The 26589-nt window shown below is 43.0% G+C and overlaps 1 protein-coding gene and 1 long non-coding RNA gene across 5 annotated transcripts in view; one reads left to right on the top strand and one right to left on the bottom strand.

Annotated features, from left to right (window-relative positions):
- On the top strand, positions 1 to 26376 carry LOC117880709. Of its 2 annotated transcripts, XR_004646599.1 has the most exons (5): positions 1 to 419; positions 15181 to 15347; positions 17831 to 17968; positions 23114 to 23300; positions 26132 to 26376. It is a non-coding gene; the product is annotated as an uncharacterized LOC117880709 (long non-coding RNA). The 2 variants fall into 2 exon arrangements; XR_004646598.1 differs by lacking the exon at positions 26132 to 26376 and having other exon boundaries at positions 23114 to 23935.
- The window catches only part of LOC117880708 (guanylate cyclase 2G-like), a 50597-nt gene that overhangs the window by 16054 nt on the left and 7954 nt on the right, over positions 1 to 26589 (bottom strand). For all 3 annotated transcript variants that reach the window (XR_004646597.1, XR_004646596.1, XM_034777113.1), the window contains exons 3-15: positions 23182 to 23285; positions 22723 to 22908; positions 21508 to 21652; positions 20152 to 20287; positions 16098 to 16201; positions 15109 to 15272; positions 13571 to 13720; positions 12557 to 12640; positions 11394 to 11498; positions 10225 to 10296; positions 5364 to 5532; positions 2425 to 2580; positions 651 to 828 (exon numbers count right to left, since the gene is read on the bottom strand). Coding sequence is in view for 1 of the 3 variants with exons in the window: in XM_034777113.1 (XP_034633004.1) it covers positions 651 to 828; positions 2425 to 2580; positions 5364 to 5532; positions 10225 to 10296; positions 11394 to 11498; positions 12557 to 12640; positions 13571 to 13720; positions 15109 to 15272; positions 16098 to 16201; positions 20152 to 20287; positions 21508 to 21652; positions 22723 to 22908; positions 23182 to 23285 (1753 nt within the window). In the remaining 2 variants the exon portion in view is untranslated. The remainder of the gene's footprint in view (positions 1 to 650; positions 829 to 2424; positions 2581 to 5363; positions 5533 to 10224; positions 10297 to 11393; positions 11499 to 12556; positions 12641 to 13570; positions 13721 to 15108; positions 15273 to 16097; positions 16202 to 20151; positions 20288 to 21507; positions 21653 to 22722; positions 22909 to 23181; positions 23286 to 26589) is intronic.

The following is a 26589-nucleotide window of genomic DNA, read 5'->3' as shown; positions in this document are numbered from 1 at the left end:
TCCTGTATAGCCCACAGTTTCCACCATGTGAGTCTTTCAGTCAAGAGAGGAAAGAAAAACATTTCACCACTAGGAAAAATGTGATTGCGAAAATGCAAACATTGACAGGGAGGAGCTACAGTTCTGGGAAAGAACTTTAAACTCTCTTTTAAAAACTGACTAGATTTCAAGTTAACTACATCCATTTAACCGCCACCCCACCCCTCAACTGTGGTTTCAGCTGGACATTATTCATACAATGACAGAAATGTAGGGCTGGAAGGGCCTTGAGAGGTCATCTAGTCCAGCCCTTTGTGATGAGGCACGACCAAGTAATCTATACCGTTCCTGTCAGGTGTTTGTCCAACCTCCAGTGATGGGATTCCACAACCTCTCTTGGAAGTCTAGTCCAGAACTTTACTATCCTTATAGTCAGAAAGGTGAGATATTGGGAAAATCTAACTCTTTATTTTCCTGTTCTAAACTATCCTGCAGTGGTGCTGTGGGCTGTTAAACAGCTGCTACATCCCATCTCTGATGCAGCTGCATTTCAGCGATGTGTGAGTAATCCCTATGTAATGGATGCCATCTATAAAACACTTTGGGAGCCTGCTGGATGAAAAGCACAATGTATATCTGGTATCATTCTAAAACAGGTAAGAAAGACTCACCCTTCGGGGCTTGCATCTCTTAACCCTCTCTTCACAGAGGAGAACGTTGGCCTTCTCCCTGGATCTTCATCCCAACATGTTCTAAGCATTGCAATGATCCTTTCACTGCATTTCTCTGTTGACAGGGATGGCCGCAGTGGGACAAGTACAGTTGGGTCCCTGAGTCGGTTTATTATCTCTGTATTTAGCAAATGTGATCAATCAGGATTTGAGTCTATTAATTATTTTAGTGTCCCTAACTTTGGAGCAAATTGTCCTGGTCCTTAATGCAGGCATCTGAGAGGAGGAAAAACAGAGACTGCATGGAGATTCCCTTTCTCTTATGCACCTCACATAAGGGTCAGAGCAAATCACAGTCTTTCACCTGGATGAGCTTAGGGTCTGCTTCTTCTATGCAACCCATGCAGCTGGCTAGTTTAGAAGAAGGAAGCCATTTGTACCATCCCACAGGCAGTGTTCACACACCCTGGAGTGCTGAGGAAAATTGTGCCTCCAAATCTGTCTCTATAGATTAATACTCTTTCCTCTTAGGGTATGTCTACACTACCCACTGATCGGCGGGCAGCAATCGATCCAGCGGGGATTGATTTATCGTGTCTAATCTAGACGCGATAAATCAACCCCCGAGCGCTCTCCCGTCGACTTCTGTACTCCACCGCCGCGAGAGGAGCAGGCAGAGTCCACGGGGGAGTGGCAGCAGTCGACTCACACTGTCATTATTCACGTAGCTGAAGTTGCGTAACTTAGATCAATCCCCCCGTAGTGTAGACCAGGCCTCAGATACAGGGATTTCAGAGTGTAGTTGTAGTAACTTGGCACATGCCATAATACTGCAGGCTGTTGAATAGCTCCAAAGTGTGAATGGTGTGGTGTTTTCATTGGTACTATGTTCAGCTGAGCAATTACTACACTTCACTTTGCTCTGATGCATTTAATTTGCACATAAAGTCAGATAAAAAGGTATATAGAGCCCTATTATCTGAACAGAATAGACAACATGGAATTTATTCAGATCGATAGAAGGTCAAACAAGAGAGACAGGTTTTCCTAAGAGTAATGCACCTCAAGGAGATACGATATGTGGACTATAGGAGTTTGTGGGAGAAGACAGTTGCTGCTGTATTTGAATCAAAGCTAAACAAAGCAATTGTGATTTTTTTTCTTATAATGCGGGAAGCAATGAGAAATAGTGACAGGAAATCAATACAAGGTTAGGAAACCAGTATGGAACTCTTGCTCAGATTAAGTTCTAAATTCTTATGCTTTATTAGGCAAAGTTGCAAAATCACTTAAAACATATATACAGTTAAGCCTGTGTGACTCTCCAAAGACCAAAGGTGTCTATCCTTAGCAAGCAGATAGTTATGCAATACAATTATCTGCCTATACTCATTCATAATATTCGGCGTACAAAAAGTCTCTTGCATCCCAAGGGTGCATCTACTCTGCAAATTAAAGGTGTGTTCCTAACTCAGAATAGCTAACCCGCTCTGGCTAATCTGGGTTAAAATAACATTAAAGAGATGGCAGCGCAGGTTAAAACCTATACGGGAGTCTGAGGTTGAATGCTACCTGCTAACCTGAGTTAGTTGTGTTTTCACTGCTATTTTAACCACAGTTAGCTAACACGGGTCACAGCTAATCTGAATTTTAAAAACACATTTTATTTGCAGTGAAGACCTACTACATTTAGGGTAACTCCAGGATACAAAAATGTGCTCACAGAGGGAAGACCATCTGGAAATGGAGTACAAAGAGAGGAACAAAGTTCTACCTTCTGCTTCCTTGTTCAGGTCTTGGAACGGGCCATCCTCATTGTTATAAATCAGCTCCCTCATAATTATAGCAAAGCTGTAGACATCCCCCTTTTGGGTCCCATGGAATGGAAATTCCCCCATCCTGAGCAGTTCTGGGGCTGTCCAATAGAGATCTACAAGGCAAAATAGGAAACAGCAAGGAAGTCTGTGCTTCAGCTGGGTCAAACTCATCAGCGGCAAAGAACAGGCTAGACAGCCTTTTAAAATTCTGAACACTATTTGGGATGGTTTGTGCTTTTATAGTGTCATCCAACTGAGAATTTCTCTGCCGCTTGCAGGCACTCATTCATCCACACAACACCACTGCCTGGTAGCTAGCTAGAGAGGGGCAGGCAGCAGCAAGGGCGCTCCTTCCCGACCCCCCCCCCCCCCCCCGAAGTGGCAGCAAGACCCCCTTTGGGAGAATAGGGGTAAAAACAGAGAATGGGCTCCCAGTAGCTGGGAGGGGAAGGCCCACATGTGGAGTCCTCTGTCAGGGTCAGGGCCAGCTCTAACTTTTTTGCCGCCCCAAGCAAAAAAAAAAAGAGGGCCGCCCTGCCGTAACACGCCCCCCGCCAAGCGCCGCACCACCGTGCTGTAACACACACACACACACCCGGCACGCTGCACTGCCGAAACACACACACACACACACACAGCCTGGGCGCCCCGCCGCTGAAACACACACACACACACACACCCCGGGCGCTGCGCTGCTGAAACAAAAACAAACAAAAAAACCCTCAAGCACCGCCCCGCCGAACCAAAAAAAAAAAAAAAGAACCCCGACCGCCCCCCGCAACCCCAAGATTGGCTGCCCCTTACAAGGTGCCGCCCCAAGCACGTGCTTGGTCAGCTGGTGCCTGGAGCTGGCCTTGGTCAGGGTCACAGGGTGATATAAATGAAGCAGACCTCGCTCCCCTGTGCTAGAACAGGGTCTCCCAGTTCAGCCAATTAGGAGGGGAGAGCAGCACCTGCAGCCATAAAGAGCCAGGCTGTCTGGAAGCGCGGGGGCAGAAGCAGCAGGAAGTTCCCTGGGAAAGGATGCCAGAGCCCCCCAGGAGGCGGGGCAGTGGGAACCGGCGGGGAGGGGGGAAGAGCCTCCTGGGTGGTGCTTTGTTAAAAGAGCACAGAAGGATCTTGCAACAGGCCCTGAAGCGGGAGGAGAGAGGTCTGAGTAAGGCAAAGGTGGAAATCCCCTGGGAGTTGTAGCCGAGAGTGGGCTGAGGAACTATTTTGGGATTTGTTTGCCTACATCTGGGAAATAAAACTGTGCCTGGAAAGATACTCTGAGTGTGGTAGTGAGGCCTTTGTGGACTGGGGAGAAGCCAGGGTGGTATCGGTATGACTCCTCACAGCTGTGGCCCTTGGAGTAAGCACCCTGTTCAGATGCATGAGGCTGTTAACACGTCTCAGAGCTATTGTTTCAGCCACCTGCAGACTCAGGCAGACTTCACTACATCAGTTGCACTTGAGTCACATTTTCAAGCTTTTCTTTGCAACTATAAAGGCTAGAATTGGGGGGGGTTCCCCCTCTTTTCTTTCTTTGCCTTTATTTATATAAAAATAGTGATTCTCCTGTAACCAAATGATTCCAGAACCTAGGGCTTTAGGCACAGGTCTATAAGAACATAAGAATAGCCATACTGGGTCAGACCAAAGATCTATCTAACCTAGTATCCTGTCGTCTGTCAGTGGCCAATGCCAGTTGCCCCAGAGGGAATGAACAGAACAGGTAATCATGAAGTGATCCATACCCTGTTGCCCATTCCCAGTTTCTGGCAAACAGAGGCTAGGGACACAATTCCTGCCCATCCTGGCTAATAGCCATTGATGGACCTATCCTCCACGAATTTATCTAGTTCTTTTGTGAACCCTGTTATAGTCTTCGCCTTCACAACATCCTCTGGCAAATAGTGCCACAGGTTGGCTGTGCGTTGTGTGAAGAAATACTTCCTTTTATTTGTTTTAAACCTGCTGCCTATTAATTTCATTAATTACCCCTAGTTCTTGTGTTATGAGAAGGAGTAAATAACACTTCCTTATTTACTCTCTCCACACCAGTCATGATTATATAGACCTCAATCATATCCCACCTTAGTCGTCTTTTTTTCCCCCAAGCTGAAAAGTCCCAGTTTTATTAATCTCTCCTTCTAACAGAAGCCGTTCCACAGCCCTAATCATTTTTGTTGCCCTTTTCTTAAACTTTTCCAATTCTAATATATCTTTTTTTGAGATGGGGTAACCACATCTGCATGCAGTATTCAAGATGTGGGAATGCCATGGATTTATATAGAGGCAATATGATATTTTCTGTCTTATCGATCCCTTTCTTAATGATTCCCAACATTCTGTTCGCTTTTTTGACTGCTGCTGCACATTGAGTGGATGTTTTCCGAGAACTATCCACAGTGTCTCCAAAATCTCTTTCTTGAATCGTAACAGCTAATTTAGACCCCATCATTTTAAATGTATAGTTGGGATTATGTTTTCCAGTGTGCGTTACTTTGCATTTATCAATATTGATAAATGTCTATAGCATTTATGCCTTAATTCATCCACAGCTACCGACCAAAAATTATTTACCAAAATTATTCAGCAAACATTTTCAAACAACAAATTGTAGAAAATCATAAGCTGCTCAAAGACAATTATTGAGCAAAATAGAGACAAAAACTGATCATATGCATTATTTGCTGCTATTTGCTCATCTATAGGCAGCATTACTGGAATTAAAAAAAAAAAAAAAACCCTCTGTAATTTCCAAAAGCTGTGTTCCAATCACCAATATTCAAAGAGGTGTTGCAGATAAAATGTGTGTGAAGACCAGGATGAAGGAAAGCATCCGCTAGAGGAATCCATCAATCGTGGTTTTGGTGCATCCCTTGTGCTTGAAATTCTTGTATAATCCACTTACCTGCATAGTTGGTATTTTTCTCAGTAATTACTCGGTATTTCTTTCCATACTTCAACTCCCATAGCCCAAATCCACACAGTTTCACTTGCATGCGACTGTCCACCAAACAGTTAGTAGGTTTCAGATTTCCATGGGAGTTCAATGGGCTTCTGTGAAGAAACAACATCCCCTACAAAACCAGGGACCGGGTGACTTTAGAGTGGTGGCTATAGAAGCACCAGCCAGAATAAAATACCCCCAGTGGATGGCGGGGGTAGTTCTGGCTGTCAATGCAACAAACAGCAAATGTAACCAGCTCTTGGTTCAGCTGGTTCTGGTCAGAAACACCAGGGCGTTCGTCCCTAAATCTCATCGTATCTATGCTAGTCTTTTTTCCATTACGTTGTCCAGGCTATTTGTAGCAATGGTCTGCTTTGGCCAAACCCATCCAGAAACCTACTAGTTATGCCCACATTTTGTCTGGATAGCCACATTCTTCTAAGGCCTAGTCTTCACTTACCGGCTGGTCCGGCGGCACGCCATCGATGTTCTGGGATCGATTTATCGCGTCTGGTTAAGACGCAATAAATCGATCCCGAATCGATCCCGGAAGTGCTCACAGTCGGCGCCGGTACTCCAGCTCGCCGAGAGGAGTACGCGGCATCGACAGGGGGAGACTTCCTGCCGCGTCTGGACCGCGGTAAGTTCGGACTAAGGTACTTCGAATTCAGCTACGTTATTAACGTAGCTGAATTTGCGTACCTTAGTCCAATTTGGGGACTTAGTGGGGACCAGGCCTATCACTGCTACTGTTGTCCTCATTCCCTCCACTCACCCAGGGTATCTGGCCTTACGTTAGACGTTTTCACAAATCCCTTTGCCCACATGGAATCTCTGACCTCTCTACCTAGATGTCTTGGGTATTTAATATCGTCCCTGTGACAGACTGACAATATGATTCTATACCCTGGACAAACCTGATGGACTGAAGATAAACTTTCCTGAATTAAGCAACAAAGAGTCCTGTGGCACCTTATAGACTATCAGATGTATTGGAGCATAAGCTTTCGTGGGTGAATACCCACTTCGTCAGACGCATGTAATGGAAATTTCCATTCTTAATTCAGATCCAGACTAACACTGCTACCCCCTGATACTTTCCTGAATTAAGTTAAACCTTATGGAGTTTGGTTTGAAATTTTGGGGGCTCATTGTATTAAAAATGCAACTGTGTTATTGTAGAATTGTATGTAACTCTTCCAGGAATATGGAGATGGTAATGTATTTCCTCTGGTTATTGAAACCATCTGGTGGGGTCCACATATATTAGTTCAAACTGAATCCTCCAGGGACCAACAGACAAAGGCCTTGGCTACACTTGGAAATTCACAGTGCTGCCGCGGCAGCGCTGTGAAGGGTGAGTGTAGTCGCGCCACCAGCGCTGCGAGAGCTCTCTCACAACACTGTATGTACTCCACCTCTCCGAGGTGATTATACTGATTATACTGGCGCTTTACAGCGCTGCACTTGCTGCGCTGGGGGGGGGGGGGCGTTTTCACACCCCTGAGCGCAGCAAGTTGCAGCGCTGAACAGCGCCAGTGTAGCCAAGGCCAAAGAAAAGATTTTTGGTTAAATAGCCTGTTTTCAGACAGGCTCGGGGCACTATTTCTGCTCTAAGAAGAGCCCCAATTCTTAGGGAAGGTTTGGAGAAACTTGGCTTGCTGAGGGCCCAGCCCCAAAAGACTGCATGCTTGTTCTGAGCTGAAGCGGTGATGAACTTGGTACCACAAGGAAACCCCTTGGGCACATAGGTGCTGGAACTAGGGGTGCTGCCGCACCCCCCGGCAGGAAGTGGTTTCCATCACATACAGGGTTAACAGTTTGGTTCAATGGCTCTCAGCACTTCCCCTATACAAATTGTTCCAGCCCCCCTGCTTGGACAGAGTAGTGAAGGACTGTTCCTACCAGAGCCCATGTTGGGGTAGGGGTGAACTCTGGTAAGCTTGTTAGCATGCGTGTAGGTTCTTCTAATGATTTTAATAGGTTTTCTCTGTAATGCTTTTACCTTGAGACTCAAACAGGCTTGCTTAGAAAGAGCTGTGTAGTAACATAACTGTAGGCAGTCGTACTGCTAACCGTCTCTGAAGACAAAGCAAGCAGGCCTGCTTGGGCAGTGTGGGAATAACAGTACAGTCATGGGACTGTGCAGCCTGGAAATACCCCAGTCAGCCGAGAGCGAGACTCACCAAGAGAGGTGACGGGCAAGGGAGCTGGAAACCTGACAGGGCGTACCCTTGCTGGACCACTGCAGAGAAATACAGGCGAGGTGGCTCTGAAATGTGACACTCCCCACCACAATAGTATGTGAGCACCTCACATTCTTTATCGTATTTATCCTGACAACACCCTTGTGAGGTAAGGAAGTACTATTATCCCTATATGGATGGGGCACTGAGAAACAGACTTAGGCCCAGATTTTTTCAGGTATTTAGGCATTGTGGCACTCAGCATTGCAATGCCCAGCTGAATTAGGAGCCTGTCTTGTTTTCAAAAGCGATTTAGGAGCTTAGAGCTTAAATACCATTGTAAGACTCTTAAGTGCCTAAATCACTTTTGAAAACAAGACAGACTCCTAATTAGTTAGATATTGTGACACTGAGCACTACAACACCTTTAAAAATCTAGGCCTAGGTGACTTGCCCAAGATCATATAGGAGAGTCTGTGGCAGAGATGGGAAATGAACCTCTCTCTCCTACATCGTAGACTTATGGCCTAATCATTGGACCAAAACTTTAGATTACAAACTCTTCAGGGCAGGCACTTATTCCTACTGTGTGTTTGTACAGCACCTAACACAATGGAGCCCCAATCCAGAGAGGCCTTTTTCCACTGCTGTCACACAAACAAATCATTTTACTTAGCACTTTTCATTCATTCCTTACTGAAGAATGAAATTCATGACTAGAAAGGTGTGGCCTATTCCTTTGGATGTAGCAGGATGGCCATACTCCTTCCTGCCTACCTTGGGAGCATGTGCACCTCAGCAAGGGGACAGTCCCTTCACTTTCACAAACCAGACAAAGGAATGTAGCAAAATATTTGCCAGGACCAGGTGAATAAAGCCAGGTTACAAAAGTGGCTACGTGAGTCACAGGCCACGCACTACGGGTCTTCAAGTAAATGACCAACAAGTATCAGAAACAGAAGCAACCTCTTGTATCATTTGGTAATCTTTCCCCCTTTCTCCTCACTCCCATCTTGTGTCTTAACAACACACACAAACCAGAATCGGACTTTAACAAGAAAATCGGAATGGAATTCCTTCCCTCCCCCCTATTTAGTAGCATCTATAAATTTTCAAGCAAAAATTTTGCTTTTGGAAAACAACTCTGTACAAATGAAAAGAGAAACATGTTAAAATAATGGTTTTGTGTATTATTTATTACGGTTGTTCATATTGCAGTACTGTCTAGAAGCCTCAACCAGGTTAGGCTTCCTTTGTGCTCAGTTTTTGTATGTAGTAAATACATAAGAACAGCCGTACTGGGTCAGACCAAAGGTCCATCGAGCCCAGTATCCTGTCTTCCGACAGTGGCCAGTGCCAGATATGGTGACCAGATCACAACACTAAAATATCGGGACACATTGGGGTGCCGTCAGCCCCGCCCACAGGCCACCCCTGCTCCTTCCAAGCTCTGCCCCCCCCCTGCCCCCGGTCCTGCCCCCTCCCCGCTCTGGGGCCCCTCCCCCCACCACCCCTTCCTCATCCCGTGGCCCCCTGCTGGCTTGCTGCGTCCCTCCCCACCCCCCACCCCCGCCTGCTCGCCACTCACTCGCCTCTTCAGCCCCCCTCCCGCCACTCACCCCTATGGCGCTGACTTCCTCTCTGCCGGGTGGGTGCTCGCCCCCCTCCTGCCTCTTCCCACCCAAGCATTCGCCTTCGCTCCACCTCCAAGTCCCCAGCCCTGCCCTGCCTCTTCTCCACCTCCTCCCCTGAGCGTGCCACGTCCCCGCTCCTCCCTCCTGGAAAGCGCTAAGCGCCACCAAACAGCTGTTAGGCGGTGGGAAGCGCTCGGAGTGGGGGAGGAGCGGGGACATGGCGCATTGGGGGGAGGGGGGAAGAAGGAGGCAAGGAGGGGGGAGCTTGGCTGCAATTTTTCCCCGTGGGTGCTCCAACCCTGGAGCACCCACAGAGTCGGCACCTCCTTCCCGCTTGCCTCCTTACCTGAATATCGGGACAAATGGCGTCCCAACTGTACATTGATCGGGATGCAGGACAAAGGGTTAAATATCGGGACATCTGGTCACCCTAATGCCAGGTGCCCCAGAGGGAATGAACACAACAGGTAATCATCAAGTGATCCATTCCATCGCCCATTCCCAGTTGCTGGCAAACAGAGGCTAGGGACACCATCCCTATCCATCCTCGCTAATAGCTATTGATGAACCTATCCTCCATGAACTTATCTAGTTCTTTTTTGAATGGCCGGTCCAGTCCTGAAGAGCTTACAATGTCAAACAATTGTCTCAAAACTTTAGAACTTTTTACATTTTATTTTTAACTGTCCACCCCCTTTTTTTCCTATGTATAACAAATGTTTACTTTGGGGTTTGTTTAATGGTGTAAGCATAAGTCACTGCAACAGAACTCCAAATGAATGAAATAAATACATGCAACAAAATAAGGATAATTTGCAATAACAACTTCCTTAACCCCCTATCAAATGCAAACCCAACACTTCCATCTGGCTCCAGCAGGATAGTGTATTATTCTCATTTTTGTCTCTGACATGTTCAAAGTCCAGAGCAATAAGCGTTTCTAGGCTCCATAACTTTTTAAATAAGGTTTTCTATCAGAAAACAATTCAATGTCATACTCACATTGACTATATCATAGGCGAGAGAGAGTTTGAATATCCAATCCAATTCAATATCAGAGTTCATCAAAATGTCCTGAAAAACAAAAACGTTCAGAATGACATTGGACTGAATCTCATCAGACTGAGATGCAGTGAGTGCATGGAACTGAACTCAGCCTATTTGCTCTGTGAACATTTATTGGAAACGGAAAACTTATTTCCTAATACATGTGTACGGGTCTCCAAATCAGCAGTTGCTGAGAATAGTCTGTATGTATCGCTATTGGGCAAGTGGCAATTACAAACTTGATTCCATATTCACATACAAATTCTGTAGAGCTTTATTACACAATAAGGCTTGGTCTACACTAACCCCCGAAATCGAACTAAGGTACGCAACTTCAGCTACGTGAATAACGTAGCTGAAGTTCGAAGTACCTTAGTTCGATCTTACCTCGGTCCACACGCGGCAGACAGGCTCCCCCGTCGACTCCGCGGTACTCCTCTCGTCTAGCTGGAGTACCACAGTCGACGGCGAACACTTCCGGGTTCGACTTATCGCGTCCAGACAAGACGCGATAAGTCGAACCCAGAAGTTCGATTGCCAGCCGCCGAACTAGCGGCTGGGTATAGACGTACCCTAAGTTACAGAAGCTGGGAATGAGCAACAGGGGATGGATCACTTGATAATTGCCTGTTCTGTTCATTCCCTCTGGGGCACCTGGCACTGGCCACTGTTGGAAGACAGGATACTGGGCTAGATGGACCCTTGGTCTGACCCAGTAGTGCCATTCTTATGTTTTATGTAATAAGCTGAGTAAATAAGATGTTTCTTGGTAAATAAGATGTCCTAATACTCACTGCCTCTGTGGTGTAATGTCTGTTTTTTTATTGTTGTCCAGGGTGCTATTCTGCTTCTCATATCTGGTATTCACAAAATGGTTGCACATAAGAAAGAACTGAACACTAAAGCAATGAAGATGCATAGGAGTAGGAAGGGACATGTGCACGTGAAGTCCTAGCTATTAGAAGCTAGGAAAGTCCTGATATCAGAGCAAGAGTAAGCAGCAAAAACAGCTAACAAACAAAAGGTGGGTGAGGAGCTAGGCTAGAGCTCAGAACAGCTCTTTTGCAAGCTCTCTTACAAGTCAACCCTAAGTTTATTGATATAAATGATGCTGGTGTTCTCACCTTTAGGCTTCCTTTCTTGCAGTACTCTGTAATAATACAGATATTGGGAATTTCAGTGCATATACCAAAGAAGGCCACCAGATTCTCATGCCTCAACTCGCGCATCTGAAAGCAAAGAGGCCTCGTTAAACACATTTGTTTACATTACAGCACCACCCCTAAGTTGTTCCTTCGTCATCGTTTACTACAAGAATCCTACGAGGTAGAAATGAAAAGGTCATTAGCTCGTCCTTGTCCAAACCTGGCTAGTTCAGGAATGCCTCTACAATATATTTTCTATTCCTGACATTAGTCTTGCTTCAAATGATTCAAGCATTGGAGCTTCCACCATTTCCAGGAGTCTATTCTAGCCTGATAGATCACCACTATTAGTACAATCCCCATTATTTCAGCTTAATAGCTTCTTCACAGCCCCTGAAAATACCCCTTTGGACCATCCTAGACAATTCCTCTCCCTTCTTAATGTTTCTACCTTGAAGATGGAAAGGTAGTTATTTCCCTGGTTTATCTTCACAGTATAAATATTTAGTCCTTTGGGGCCAGATTCTGACACTCTTACTTACATTGAATAGAACCGTGAACCATGATTAGACCCACTGAAATCAAGAGAATTACTTCAGGAGTAAGATTAACACTCAACATGAGAAAAGGTATCACAATCTGGCCCAGGAGCTCTCCTAAAATGTCAGTCCCTCCTGTCACTCAGTTAAGTCCTATTTGTTATTGGTCTTCTCCTCCAGCTTGTCAATACCTTTTTAATATAGAGGTGCCCAAAACCAAAATGCATGACACTGATGAAGCCTAAGTAGAATCCAATCTTCTCCCAAATTCAACACCAACAAAATATTGAAGGCTCTGGATGTGTATTTCAGCTTGCTGAAGATAGATGGGCCAGTTGCCAGATTCAGCAGTACTTACAGTATATATATATATAGAGAGAGAGAGAGACACCTATCACATAGAACTGGAAGGGACCCTGAAAGATCATCGAGTCTAGCCCCCTGCCTTCACTAGCAGGGCCAAGTACTGATTTTTGCCCCAGATCCCTAAGTGGCCCCCTCAAGGATTGAACTCACAACCCTGGGTTTAGCAGGCCAATGCTCAAACCACTGAGCATTCATTTCAGTCGGGCATAGGAGGATCATGTTGAGGTTGAACCTTACCATCTGAACTTCATGAAGGACTGACTGTTTCCGAATCCAGGCATCTGTTTGGTTGTCAATGTACCTGATTGCAACAAGAGTTCCCTGAAACAAATATTCAGAAAGGTGGAATCCAACATACAGTACTTTAACACAGAAACTGTTTGGAAGAGAGCTGCACAAAAAGGTTATGAAGGCACCTATGAGAAAATATAGCATGTGCTTAGAAGTTTAGAACCACCATATGTTAAAATGGCTAAATGTATCTTTCCCTGTACAGACACGCAGCCATAAGAGATGACCAATATAAGTTTCATTGTACAAGGTATTGGATTACTAACTTGCCCAGTGACAAAGTTGAAATTGCCTTTTAAATCAATTTTTAAGGGTTCTGAGGGAAAGGTGCCAAATTTATATTGGGAAACCAGTTGACTGTAACAAAGCATGGTAGTCAAATGAAGACCCTGTGCTAACAGTTAAATTACCAATGGTTGTCACAGACGATACAGTCTGGAAGTGGTTTTAATTTAGGTTCTCTTGTATAACATTCTGCCCAATGATGTTAATCGATATAGCATATATTTTCAGAACAACTTTCTGCAGATGAAATAATGTACTCATAGAAGAATTACCAAGAACTGTAATGCTGTCATAGTATATATACTATATTATATAGCCGGTAAGTTAAGACTCATAAGATATGTCATGCTTTTGGAAGGCCAATTATGCTACCCAAAAACTCTGACTCCGTCTCTGCGAGAATTTCATATAGGACATTTCTGCAATCTGCCATTTTTGGCAAAGCAGAGCTGGACATTTATCAGCAATCTTAGTAAATTAGTGCCATCAGTTTCACAGTCCTACCTGTGAATCCTGAGAACTACTGTGACTTTTATTCTTTTGGCCATCTTGTGCCCTATTCACCTGTACAGAGCACCCAAAGCCGCACAAAGGAAACCAAAAAGGACACAGTTAACATAACAGAGCAGAAAGTACACCTACTGAAGCTCACCTAATCTCCCTTTGTAGTCGTACCTGGTAAAGACCTATTGCGGTATAAAATACATCTTTCCCCTGCTTGTCCTTCAACCCAGACCGCCAATTGCTTGAAAATATCAAACTGGACCCAACACTTTCTTGTCCTTTAGACACTGGTGTGCTTGTTTGTGATAGCTCAAAATGATCCTTTAGGAGAAAACACAAGAGATGTGATACTGTTAAAACTTCATAAATAACCTAGTTAAATTTTGACAAACCTAAGACTTGCCCATATTGACAAAGACAAACTGATGAGGAAGAAACCCAGTAATGGGTTTTCCTGCAGTGCTTACCATAAATAATAAAGACAAAACATAGGTAATGAAAAGCAAGATGCCATCCAAACCTGATGTAGAAGGAAATTACATATGCTTGGGCTTCACTCCTATACAGAGGACCAGCACAAAGTACATGACACACAAATAGAAATTGGCAAAAACAAATTCATGAGAAATGGTTGGTTTTTTTCCCCACACACAAAAATGCAGATTTGGGTTGACCAAAACAATTCACAAATTCAGATCAATTTTGGCCAATTGTTCCAGTAGAAAAAAAAAATTCAGAAACGTCTTTTCATTTTGGAAAAATATTTTATTTTGGTATTTCCCCCAATTTTACTTTTAATAAAACCATGAAAACATTTTTTTAAATGAATTTTTTTTTACTTTTTCAGTTCTCTGAAAAAGATGGAGAACAATCATTTCCGACTAACCTGAAATATATTTTTTTAATTTTTCTGTTCAGCCAGTGAACTGAATAAATCGGTATTCACAAAGCTCTATATTTAAGCCCTGAGGGTTATGTCCAGGGTTGACACAGGACTAATATGAGCCCTCTCCAAACAATTTTCAACTAAGGTGTAAGTAGAACTGTTGTACTGAATATGCCTTGTGCTGCTCCTCTGTGTAGCAGTGAATTTCACCCATTAGTGAGGAATATGCTGAGAAAATGTTTTCGAAATCATTGGGGAAAAGTGTACCTGACATAACATTGCCAGGCAACGCAGATCAGATCACCACAGTATAAGGACCCAGTCCTGTACTGGGCATCTACTGCTGCAAAGTAATCACTCCAGATTCCATCAGTGTAACCCAGGTCATGGTTTGACCCATTAACTCCTTAGGCCCTGATACTGCAAAGTACTCAGGTGCATGCCTAACCTCAAGCACAAGAGTAGGCCTATTGATTTAAATAAGACTACTTAAGTGCTTAAAGTAAGGACATGCTTATGTACTTTGCTGTCAGTAAATTTCTCCAACGTCATGACAAAAGCCTCTGTTTGTCAGAGGATGGAGAGGGATGACAGGAGAGAGATCACTTGATCATTGCCTGTTAGGTTCACTCCTTCTGGGGCACCTGGCATTGGCCACTGTCGGTAGACAGGATACTGGGCTAGATGGACCTTTGGTCTGACCCAGTAAGGCGATTCTTATGTTCTTATTAATTGCTAAAATGATGACAAATTTATGGATCCCTTCTCTCAGAGAATCATTTATAACTAGTGTGATTCCTGGTATTTCAAGGTCTTGCTTTACCTTATGATCTTTAAGCATAATAATATCATTGTAGTTTATTTTCCACCAGATGTCATCCATTTGCTTTTGCAGCTTCCTTTCCTGGATCTTTAAAAACACCATTATGCTGGCAGCTCCTGAGGCGGTTACCAACAGGACGACAATCAGAACGGTCACTGGCGTACCTGTTAAAAGACATGATACAGATCATCCCCAGCTATATGGAGGCAGAAAAAAATCTGGATGGCACAACCAAACAGGTGATTTTTTTCAGGAGTGAGTTGTCACCTTGCTTCATATTGATATCATATGCTTGGTTGATCCCTGGTTCCAATCCAGGGGCTTTGCACCACTCAGGCAGCATAAAACAGCTGGAACACCAATTTAATTGGCTCCTTGTGGAGAATCCAGCGGAATAATGCCCTCCTAACATTTCCTACATAGCTACCCCCCTCCTGACTTTCAGAGACGCGGATTACTCACTGCTCAGACTGGCTTCAACTGGAGATGTCGGTGCTCACCACTTGTGAAAATCAGCCCTAAGTGTCACTAGTTGTGAACCCAAAAAATGGGTATCACCAAAGATTAGCTGACACCTTTTCAAATACTAGCCTACATTTTCAAAAAAAATCTAAATATGGATGTAGTACTGACACCTAAATAATAGCCTAATTTTCAGAAGTCTGAGCACACAATAGCTCTACTTATTTAAGTGCATAAATATGGATTTAGGTATGTAAATTTAAGTATCCGTTTTTTTAAATCTTGGTCCTAAGTCTCAGCCTTTCTTTGCCTCAATTTCCCTATAAAATGAGGATGGTATACTGTAGACACACTCACAAAGTTTCTCCTTTTCTGAGGTATTGTGAGATTTCATTAATTAATGTTTATAAAAAGCTTCTTTGATCTTTGAATGAAAGATGATAAATAGCAGCAAAGTATTTCCTTTGTCTCTTTCCCCTGCTCATGTGCCCAAGAGTGCTGATCTCATTAAGTATGACCATACTCACTTATAACTGAAGTTTCACACTGTTCATTATAAAACCCACAGTACGGTCTGTCTTTGGGAGGAAAGTCAGCCAGCCAGCTGATGTAGGCAATTTCTGTGGTTGGGCTATAGATGGAAACAGATAAATGTAAGTGCCCATTTCTATCGCCTGTCCTCCTTTCCTAAAGTTATTTTCCAACAGGGAACACAAAATTGGCATCATTTCTAAAGCTCATAAATACTAGAGCTGATCGGAAAATGTGATTCCCCCCCCCCCCCCCCACACACACACACAAATTTTTACCAGAAAAAAAATCCTTTTGAAATATTTTGCTCAAAAATGTCTGATTTTCTGCAGGGGGGTTTGAAATGAAATGGAACACATATTTTGTTATAGAATTATAGAAACGTACGGCTGGAAGGGACCTCAAGAGATCCTCTAGTTCAGCTCCCTGTGGTGAGGCAGGGTGAATTACACCTAGACCATCCCTAACAGATGTTTGTCTAGAAATCTCCAATGACAGGGATTCCACAACCTCCCTTGGAAGCCTATTCCAGAGCTTAACTATCCATATATAGTAGTTAGAAAGTTTTTCCTAATATCTAACCTAAAGCTCCCTTGCTGTAGATTAAGCCCTTTACTTCTTGTCCTACCTTCAGTGGACATGGAGAACAATTGATCAGAGGCTCCTCTCAGTCTTCTTTTCTCAAGACAAAACATGCCCTGTTCTTTACCTTTCCTTATAGGTCAGGTTTTTCTAAAGCTTTTATCACCTTTGTTGCTCTTCTCTGCACTCTCTCCAATTTGTCCACAACCTCCTTAAAGTGCGGCACCCAGAACTGGACACAGTACTCCAGCTGAGGCCTCACCAATATCAAATAGAACAGGACAATTACCTCCTGTGTCTTACATACAACACTCCTGTTAATACGCCCCCAGAACAATAATAGCCTTTTCCACAACTGCATCAGTGTTGACTCTCATTCAATTTGTGATTCACTCTAATCCCCAGACCCATGTCAGCAGTACTACCACCTACCTAGTTATTTTCCATTTTGTAGTTACACGTCTGATTTTTTCTTCCTAAGTGTAGTACTTTGCTCTTGTCTTTATTGAATTTCATCTTGCTAATTTCAAACCAATTCTCCAATTTGTCAAGGTCATTTTGAATTTTAATCCTGTCGTCCAAAGTGGTAGCAACCCCTCCCAGCTTGGTGTCACCCACACATTTTATGTGTGTTTTCCACACCATTATCCAAGTCATTAATCAAAATATTGTATAGCACTGGCCCCAGAGCAAACCCATGCAGGACCCCACGACGCATGTCCTCCCAGTTTGACAGCAAATTACTGACCACTACTCACTGAGTACAGTCTTTCAACCAGTTTTGCACCAACCTTATAATACTTTATCCAGATCATATTTCCCTAGTTCATAAGAATGTCATGTGGGACTGTGTCAAAATGCTTACTAAAATCAAGGTATATCATGTCTACAGATTCCCCCATCCTCTAAGCCAGTAACTGCATCAAAGAAGGAATTAGGTTGGTATGGCATGATTTCTTCTTGACAAATCCATGTTGGCTATTACTTACAACCTTATTATCCTCTAAGTGCTTACAAATTGATTGTTTGATAGTTTATTCCAATATCTTTTCAGGAACCGAAGTTCAGCTGATTGGTCTATAATTTCCTGGTCCCCTTTTCCCCCCCTCCCTTTTTAAAGATAGGTACTACGTTTGCTCTTCTCCAGGGCTCAGGGACTTCACCCGCCGGATCGCGTATAGTGTAGATGTGATAAATCGATCCCCGATCGCTCTCCCATCGACTGCTGAACTCCAGCTCGGCGAGAGGAGGAAGCAAAGTTGATCCCGCGCCACGAGGATGCAAAGTAAGTAATTCTAATTCTATTCTCGTAGCTGAAGTTGCATATCTTAGATCGATCCCCCCCACCCCCAGTGTAGACCAGACCTAAGGGGTTCGAGATTGATTCAGCTAGTTCCTTAAATACCCTAGGATGAATTTTATCATGCCCTTCTGACTTAAATACATCTAAACTTATCTAAATATTCTTCAATCTGTTCTTTTCCTATGTTGATTTGCATTCCTACCTTCTTGTTAATATTAACTGTGATAAGTATCTGGTCACAATTTACCTTTTTAGTGACAACCGAAGCAAAATAGGCATTAAATACCTTAGCCTTCTTGATGTTGTCCATTATTAGCTCTCCTTCCCCACTAAATAGAGGACCTACATTTTCCATCATCTTTCTCTTGCTTCTATATATTTATAGAACCTCTTCTTCTTGCCTTTTATGTCCCTTGCTAGGTTCATTTAGCCTTTCTGATTTTGTCCCTACATATTGGTACTATTCTTTTGTACTCATCCTTAGCAATGTTTCCACTTACTGTATTATTCCTTTTTGAGTTTCAAGTCCTTAAAGAGCTCCTGATGGAGCCATATTAGCCTCTTACGGTTCTTCCCATCTTGCCTTCCTATCAGGATAATTTGCTCTTGCCCTTTTAACATTGTTTCTTTGAGAAATGGCCAACTCTCCTGAAACTCTTTTCCCCTTAGATGTATGTTTCTTTCAAATCAATATGTAGAAACACAATGATTTTTTTTGCTTCATTTCAAATTCAAATATATTTCATTTCAGCTTTTTAAAGCTGAAAAATTTTAAGTTGCTAAATTTTGAGCTATTTACCCTTTTTTCTTTCCCCCTTTTTTGCTCATTGACAAAAAGGTACAACATGGGGGGAAGCCTACTTTTGAGACCTTTATACTATTCAAAACTGGTGTAACACATTTGTACAGTCTTAAACAGCAAAACGGTGCTAAAAATGGGATTTCTCACCACTTTCCAACACTTCCTTAACATTTCCCAACTTCTGTCTGTTAGCAAACAGTTAAAGTGTTGAAAATAACACATTCAAAGAGAAAGAAACACTTTCAGCACATAACAGTGTCCCCTATACTTTGTTGCTCTTTTTCAGCTGCCGAAGGTTGGAAAAAGGTCAGAAAGTGTGTGCATGGGGCGGTGCAACTACCAATGAAATGAAAATTTTCAAAAAACCAAAATATTTTGTAAAAATCAAACATTTTTATTGAAACCCTGTTTTCCAACAGGAAAGTGTTTCACTGGAAATTATCTACCTGCCTGTAATTAATACTCTTTTTAAAAAAAACACAACCACCCTACTAATTATCAACATGCTCCAATTTGGAACCTGCTAATGGACTATCAGATACATTCAGTTAAGGTTGGCAATTGATTTCCTTTCAGCAGAGCCATTACTTTCAGGTGATATTGTCTGCTTGTGTAAGACATTTTCATGTTAACAAAGTTTGCTCTAATAGAAAAGACAAGTGGAAACAAGGATGCATGTTTCTCAAACTGAGATAACATGCCATATTTGTATACATGTAACTTATGTGTGTGACCTGCACTACAGAAAAGAGGCCACCTTCATATGAGTTCAATATCAGAGCATATACTTGTCATATACAATAAGACTAAAACACAAAACATATTCTACTTATATAAGGCTCTCTCATTTGCTCTAACTAAGCTCTGAGAAGTTATATCTGCAGCAGTTCCAAGAACAGGGGTTCTCAAACTGTTCTCAGGGGGTCACAAGGTTATTACATGGGGGGGATCGTGAGCCTGTCACAGCCTCCACTCCCAAACCCCACTTTGCCTCCTGCATTTATAATAATGTTAAATACAAAAAAAGTATTTTTAATTTATAAGATGGGTTGCACTCATAGGTTTGCTGTGTGAAAGGGGTCACCAATACAAAACTTTGAGAAACACTGTCCTAGAATTAACTCTAAGGCAGTACTCTCAGAAAATCTTGTGTTCGCATCGGCCACTGGGCAGTCATGTTCACAACCAGTGAATTTCACCCCTGTGCAGAGGCTCTGACAAGGCCTATGTAACACATACGCCCAATATTGAGGGCTTAAGTACAACTTCAAGACCTTGTGCTTGCTCTCTGAACAGGGGTGACTTATCACCCATAAGCTACTTTCAATATTGTATTTTCACTTAAAAATATTACCCACAGTACCTGATTGTTTTTCTCTCAACATCATAATTAAGAATAGGAACGAACTGTGATGAATTCCCAGCTTTCTGCAGACAATATACAGAGTAATCCATCCACCTCTCACCTGATTCATCGATGTACACCAGGCCAGTAACCCCTAGGAAGAGAAAAGAGTACATAGCATACTCACTCAACACTGCTGGGCTTTTTTTTGGTTCAAGGTTAATTCCATGTTCCTTCTTTAGCACTAGTAGCTAACAGGCTGGTGGTGGTAGGGAGCTGACACCCAGCTAAGTACAAGCCAGGCACCCTCCAAGTGAGCCTGCCTGAACCATAGCATATACCTAAGAAGGAGGGCTGTGGGGCCCTGGAACCAAAGGGAAGAAGTGTAGGAGTTCAAGAACCTGAGGACTGGTGGGCCGGAGAAGCCTGCTTGAATTGCAGCACTGGCCCATGAAGGAGGGTTGTGGAACCCTTTAAACCAAGGGGGAAGGAGTTGTCAGTTCAGGAGCGGGGCAGGACTTTTCTCTGGGAAGTCTTTCTGTGAGAAAGCCTTTCCAGAGAAGCCAGGGGCTGCAGTGGGACTGGTAGAACTGCCCAGCTCAGAGGGAACTGGAGGGGAATCAGGAACCTGATTTGCAACTGGAGTGAACTGGAGCTGAAGTTGTCTGGTGGCCAAGTAAGCTTCAGGGACCCATTTTCAATAGAAGACGACACCCTGCTAACTATGGAGCTGGTCAACATTTTTCAAAGTTAAAAATGTCAAAGCAATTTTGGAAACAAAGAGTTTATGTAGACAAGAAACAGTTCCAACTAAAGCAGCTCTGGGTATGTAGTGCCCACCTACACCCCTTCCTTACTTTCTTGGTATTTGTTTTTTATAAACCCCAGCACAATAATGCTTTGTTACCATTTCTGCAAAAAGGGGAACATGGGAAGTACACCTTGGCCAGCACTAAAACTCTTTTTTTGTTTGTTTGTTTTTAAATGACAGACGTGGGGGTCGCTAAGAGCTGGTGTTTGCTAAGGTATAAAAAGAAAAGAAAAATGAATGGTTACAAGCAAGCCACCATTTTAGCAAAAAAAAGTAGGATAATATTTCTAGTTCTCTGGATTGAGTTCCTCTGGATTTACACTCCGATAACTGAGAACAGAATCCAACCTTACATACCTTTGCAAAACTTCTACAATTCATCAGTATTTAAAATTTTTTTTAAAAAAAAAGGATTAATTTGAACTAAGATGTTACTTTGCACACTGCCCAGAGAAAATCAAGAAAATCTTCCCTCTAAGACAATAAGAAGTGTGCTAACTCATGAGAGGCTTAATTTCAGTCAGTTGCATGTGATTGACAAAGTCTCCCCATCAGCAGCTTACCATACAAACGAGTTTTGTTGTAGCCTTTCAAAGTGTTGACAAGTGCCCGTCCATTGCTGATATCTTTGCCTTCTTTTAACATTTCCCTTATGGACAGGGCATAGAGCAGGACTGCATCGTGCAGGTAGGCAGAGTAAGAACTCACCTGAAAAGCGCAAGATGGAAAAGCAATGTTTCAGCTTCAGAGATAAAGGACTTAGACAGAAGGTCCTTCTCCCTAGAGAATGAATATAGGGTTTGCTTACAAAATTTCCATATAAACGTTATAGGACTGATACTAAACCTTGGGATCAAGTATCAGAGGGGTAGCCGTGTTAGTCTGAATCTGTAAAAAGCAACAGAGGGTCCTGTGGCACCTTTGAGACTAACAGAAGTACTGGGAGCATAAGCTTTCGTGGGTAAGAACCTCACTTCTTGCATCTGAAGAAGTGAGGTTCTTACCCACGAAAGCTTATGCTCCCAGTACTTCTGTTAGGCTAGGTCTATACTACCCGCCTGAATCGACGGGTAGAAATCGACCTCTCCGGGATCGATTTATCGCGTCCCGTTGGGACGCGACAATCGATCCCCGAATCGGTGCTCTTACTCCACCAGCGGAGGTGGTAGTAAGCGCCGCCGACAGAAAGCCGCAGAAGTCGATTTTGCCGCCGTCCTCACAACGGGGTAAGTCGGCTGCAATACGTCGAATTCAGCTACGCTATTCACGTAGCTGAATTTGCGTATCTTAAATCGACTCCCCCCTGTAGTGTAGATGTACCCCCAGTCTCAAAGGTGCCACAGGACCCTCTGTTGCTTTAAACCTTGGGACAAAGTCAACAGTGAATTTCTGAGCCAAATTCAGCCCTGGTGTAAGCAGGTGCAATTTTCCATTGACTGCAATTGGAGCTGTGTCTACATACATACGAATTTGATCCTCTGTATAGAAAAGCAACCAGGATCAATGTCCAGATAGGATGGCATGAGAGTGAAGGAAAACCTCTATAGAAATGGTTCAAGTCACCCTTCTACTTAACTGGCAATATCATCACCACCCACTGAAAATCAATAAATGGGTGACCCACATATGTTTCTGATCTCAGGCCACCTCATTCAAGTAAGTACTCCTGGTGGAATCAGCAGAACTACACACACAAGTTGCACAAGAGGGAGATGGCCCTTGGTATGAATTGAACCCAGTGGCCACACGTGCAGCAATTAGAGAGGACCATATCAAACCTCTTCTTCTGAAGCAAGTGAGCTGTAAAATGGCTGTCCCTTCAGTTTTTCATGGACCTGCTTCAGAAAATCTGAATACATAGTGTATCCTCCGTAAGGGTTGAGGGAAATCAAAAACACTGGCTGGTAGGCTTCAAGTACACTGCTGTTCTTCTCGCTGCTCAGTGCCTCTTTCAAAAAATTGTCCTGAAAGAGAAAAATGAGTTGAGGGTACAGTAAGTGGCTTAAAGTGATGGCGCTCTTAGTTCAAAGTGCAGTTACTGAGCTTGGGCTTGAACTGTGATCTGCTAGCACAAACTGGGGTGCAGAGTCAGGGCCATCTTTACTGTACGTTGGTTTATAAAGATTTCTTGCTACACCATTTTTAATGTCAATTCTCTGCTGGTGACAGGTTCCAGACTGACAAAAACAAGTGCTAATAAACCATCTTGGAGCAATACTCGCCAGGTTGCCACTGACCTGCTGCAAAACGAAGAACACAAATTTCCCATTCACCAGCCCTAGATGTTTGGCTTCCAGCATGATAGACCTAACATCCGAAGAGCTGCAGATTAAAACAATAACTGCAAGAGAAAAAGGTGCGGTTAGTCATTTGATCCCCATCCATCCACCACATTAAAAAAAATGGACAAGACAATCAGAGCTGCCAATCAACACTAGGACGATTTTTAAAAAGCTGAGTTAAATTACATGGCTCATGGTTACACATTGAACATATTTATTGCTTTAGCCAGCATGGACTGATGTCAGTCGAAAGCTCTTTGTCATGGACTTGTTTAAATGAAACATGCATGGCTCACTGGGGCTTTCAGTGGTCGCTAGAAAGTAAGGAACGAGGATCCTACACACTTTACCCACTACTTACTCATGTGAGTAGTCCCATTGAAGTCAATGTGATTTGTCATGGGAGAAAGGGTGACTGTTATGAATAAGGGTTACCAGGGTCGCAGGCTTCTCTCTGCTACACAGTAGAGAGGTAGAAAAATCTGTATTAATTTACTCAAGAAACAAAATAGCAAATCCACTGTGTAGCCCAAAACACACTGAGCAACCAAAGACAGCCATGAAACATCTGCAGACGCAAGTGGCAATTTGAGATGCTCAATACATTTCCTCACAGAAAGTGTTTTTTGGTTGTTTTGGTTGTTTGTTTTGTTTTGTTTTTATTTTTTGTTCTTTGTCAAGGAGGGTTTCAATACAAAATAAAAAAATTGTGGAAAAAATTATCAAAGACATTTTTTATTTGCAATATTTTTAAACAAAAATTCCTGAGAAAAAAGAAAGTGATTTTTTTGTTTTGAAATTCTGGATTCCTTGCCTCCCACCATCCCCTCCCCCTCTCCTGCTGTGACTTTCTGACCTTTAACTAACTTGTGTCAGTGGGAAAAGAGTAACAAAATGTTCTCTCTGGCAGTAAGAGAAAGTAACAATTTCACTGCTAAGTGGTAACTGTAGTAGTGTTACTTTTAAACATGAGATGTTATCCACCCCCCACCCTGCAACTTTCCCATAATTTCTTACTGTTTCCCAGTTGGGGAAAAAAAAGGGGGGGGGCAGGAAGAAAGTGCATATTGGGGGAACCCTTACCCACAAAAATCAGAATTTCCCAAAAGGGAAATTTCAAAAAGATATTGTTCTTGTGTACATATGGGGGTGGGGGATCAGTTTTCCAGCCACCTTTAGAAAGGGTATGTGGAGAAGTCCAGCACATGGAAATCTGGAAGCAAATGCTACATAAGGAATACTCCCCATGTAAGAATATATACTTTCCAGATGGAGTTATTTGTATCACTGTGGTGCCCAATGGAAACAAACAGGTTGAGGTCACATTATACTAACCCTTGTAGTTCCCTTGCATGCAAGCATTTGCTAACGCTGATAGCCATATACAACCCGAGTCCTATATATACACACACAAATCACATCCCACTGTTGTCGGTGGGACTGGGTGTTCTAGAGAAGCTAGAGGGCCTGACAATTCAAGCATCACACGAAGAGTACTTTTTTCCTGAGTACGTGAAAGTCAGCAGGTTGGGGCATGCGCCCTCCACAGGTTTCCTGTTTCCCTTCACATTGCTGACCCTCATATCAACGAGTTGATTGACCATGACCCCAATTCCTCCCACTCTTTATGAGGTACACATTATCTCTTCCCCCTCTGCACTGATTTGTATTGTCATGGCCCTAAACAGTCAGATGAACCTCTGTAACGGATCAGAGGAATTCTGCCCCTCTTCTGATCCTTTGCTCTTCAGAATAGTTCCTCTGACTTATGCCACATATCGCCTATGCAGCTCAAAAAGGGGCAGTAGGTTCTAGTCTGCCTTGCATTCTTGTCTTCTGAAGTGCTAACTTTGGTGTCATAGAATGGCATTTGTAGGAGGGATTTATTGTACTGTCAGTTTCACATGTGGATATTTTCTATGTAGTAAGAGCAACATACTAATCTTCAGTAAGTAAAGCAAAATCCTTATGCTGCATCTTGTCATTCTCATCTAGTTACAAAGGGAAAATCAGAACACACTTCCAAGATGCTGTAGGTGTCAAAGAGAAAGTCAGTAGGAACCCTGTCAAAGATCAGCTTCTCATGAGCCTAAGAGTGAATGGAAATCACCCAGCTGGGGTCTGTAGCCAGCACGGCAATTGGGCACAGCAATTATATTCAGCTTCATAGGTTTTCTGATGTAACATGTTTATTCGAGTTAATATCTTTCTTCATTTCTCCTTAAAGATGATGTGCTAATAAGGGAAGGGTGTGAAGGCTAAATATAAGGAAAAGCTTTCTGTAATCATGCCTTTCAAAACACAAGCAGAAAAAAAATTGTCGTCTTGTAGCTGCAAGCAATAGGCAAAACCTGCTGTTTGCCACAGAGCTAAACCATGTGCTGTTGTGAAATAATTCTCATCTACCCAAGCGTTTGGATACTGACGTTCCAATGAGCACACACGCATTTTGCTTCAGAATTCTGCACTGCCACAGCAAACAGCTTTTAAACCGGATTAGGTTTCTGTATAATAAGGATCAAGAAGAACCTTGATGCACATACTTACAGTAATATAACAAAGGTCTTCCATTGTTTTAGTGGAAATATTTAAAACAGTCTTTTTTTCCCAAACTTTATTACATTTTTAAACCAAAAAAAATAAAAAGTCGTGTGAGTTCAAAAACTGTTTTTAGTAACATTTTGTTTTTGAAAACAAAAAGTTTATCAAAACCCAATATTTTTAATAAAAAACAAATTGTGTTTTGCTTTTTAACAGAAAATGTTGGGGGGTTGTTGTTGCTGTGGATGTTGAAAATGTAGGAAACGTTGACCAAAATGGTTCACAAAAATGGTTGAAAAAAAATGATTGATGAAATATTTTTGACCAGCTCTAGTTAACAGGTCAATTAATTTGTTTTGGACAGGTTGTCTTCTCCTCTCACGTGTGACCAGATTTGGAAAAGCTGTGTCCATAGGCAGAGTTTTCATGAATCCAGAAAGCTGACCTGTGTAACCGGGCCACCAGGGAATACTGACACACACTGTCAGCAGCGTGATGGGAAGGACACGTTGTCCATTGAATGGCAGGGAGAGAGCTTTCTCTATTTCTATGAGCAACTGGAGCTCCTTGAATGATTCAAGTGTTTTATGTAGTCCTATGGGCAAGTCCCTGCATGTGTGCAGCCCAAACAATCAGGGCTTGTCTACACTACCACGCGGGGTTGATCTAAGATACGCAACTTCAGCTACATGAATAGTGTAGCTGAAGTCGACATACTTAGAGCTACTTACCGCGGTGTCTTCACTGTGGTAAGTCAACAGCTGATGCTCCCCCGTCGACTCCGCTTGCGCTCCTTGTTCTGGTGGAGTATCGGAGTCGACG

Source organism: Trachemys scripta, chromosome 7 (assembly GCF_013100865.1).
Source record: "Trachemys scripta elegans isolate TJP31775 chromosome 7, CAS_Tse_1.0, whole genome shotgun sequence".
Taxonomy (NCBI): Eukaryota; Metazoa; Chordata; order Testudines; family Emydidae; genus Trachemys; species Trachemys scripta.
This window is presented reverse-complemented; position numbering and strand designations above follow the sequence as displayed.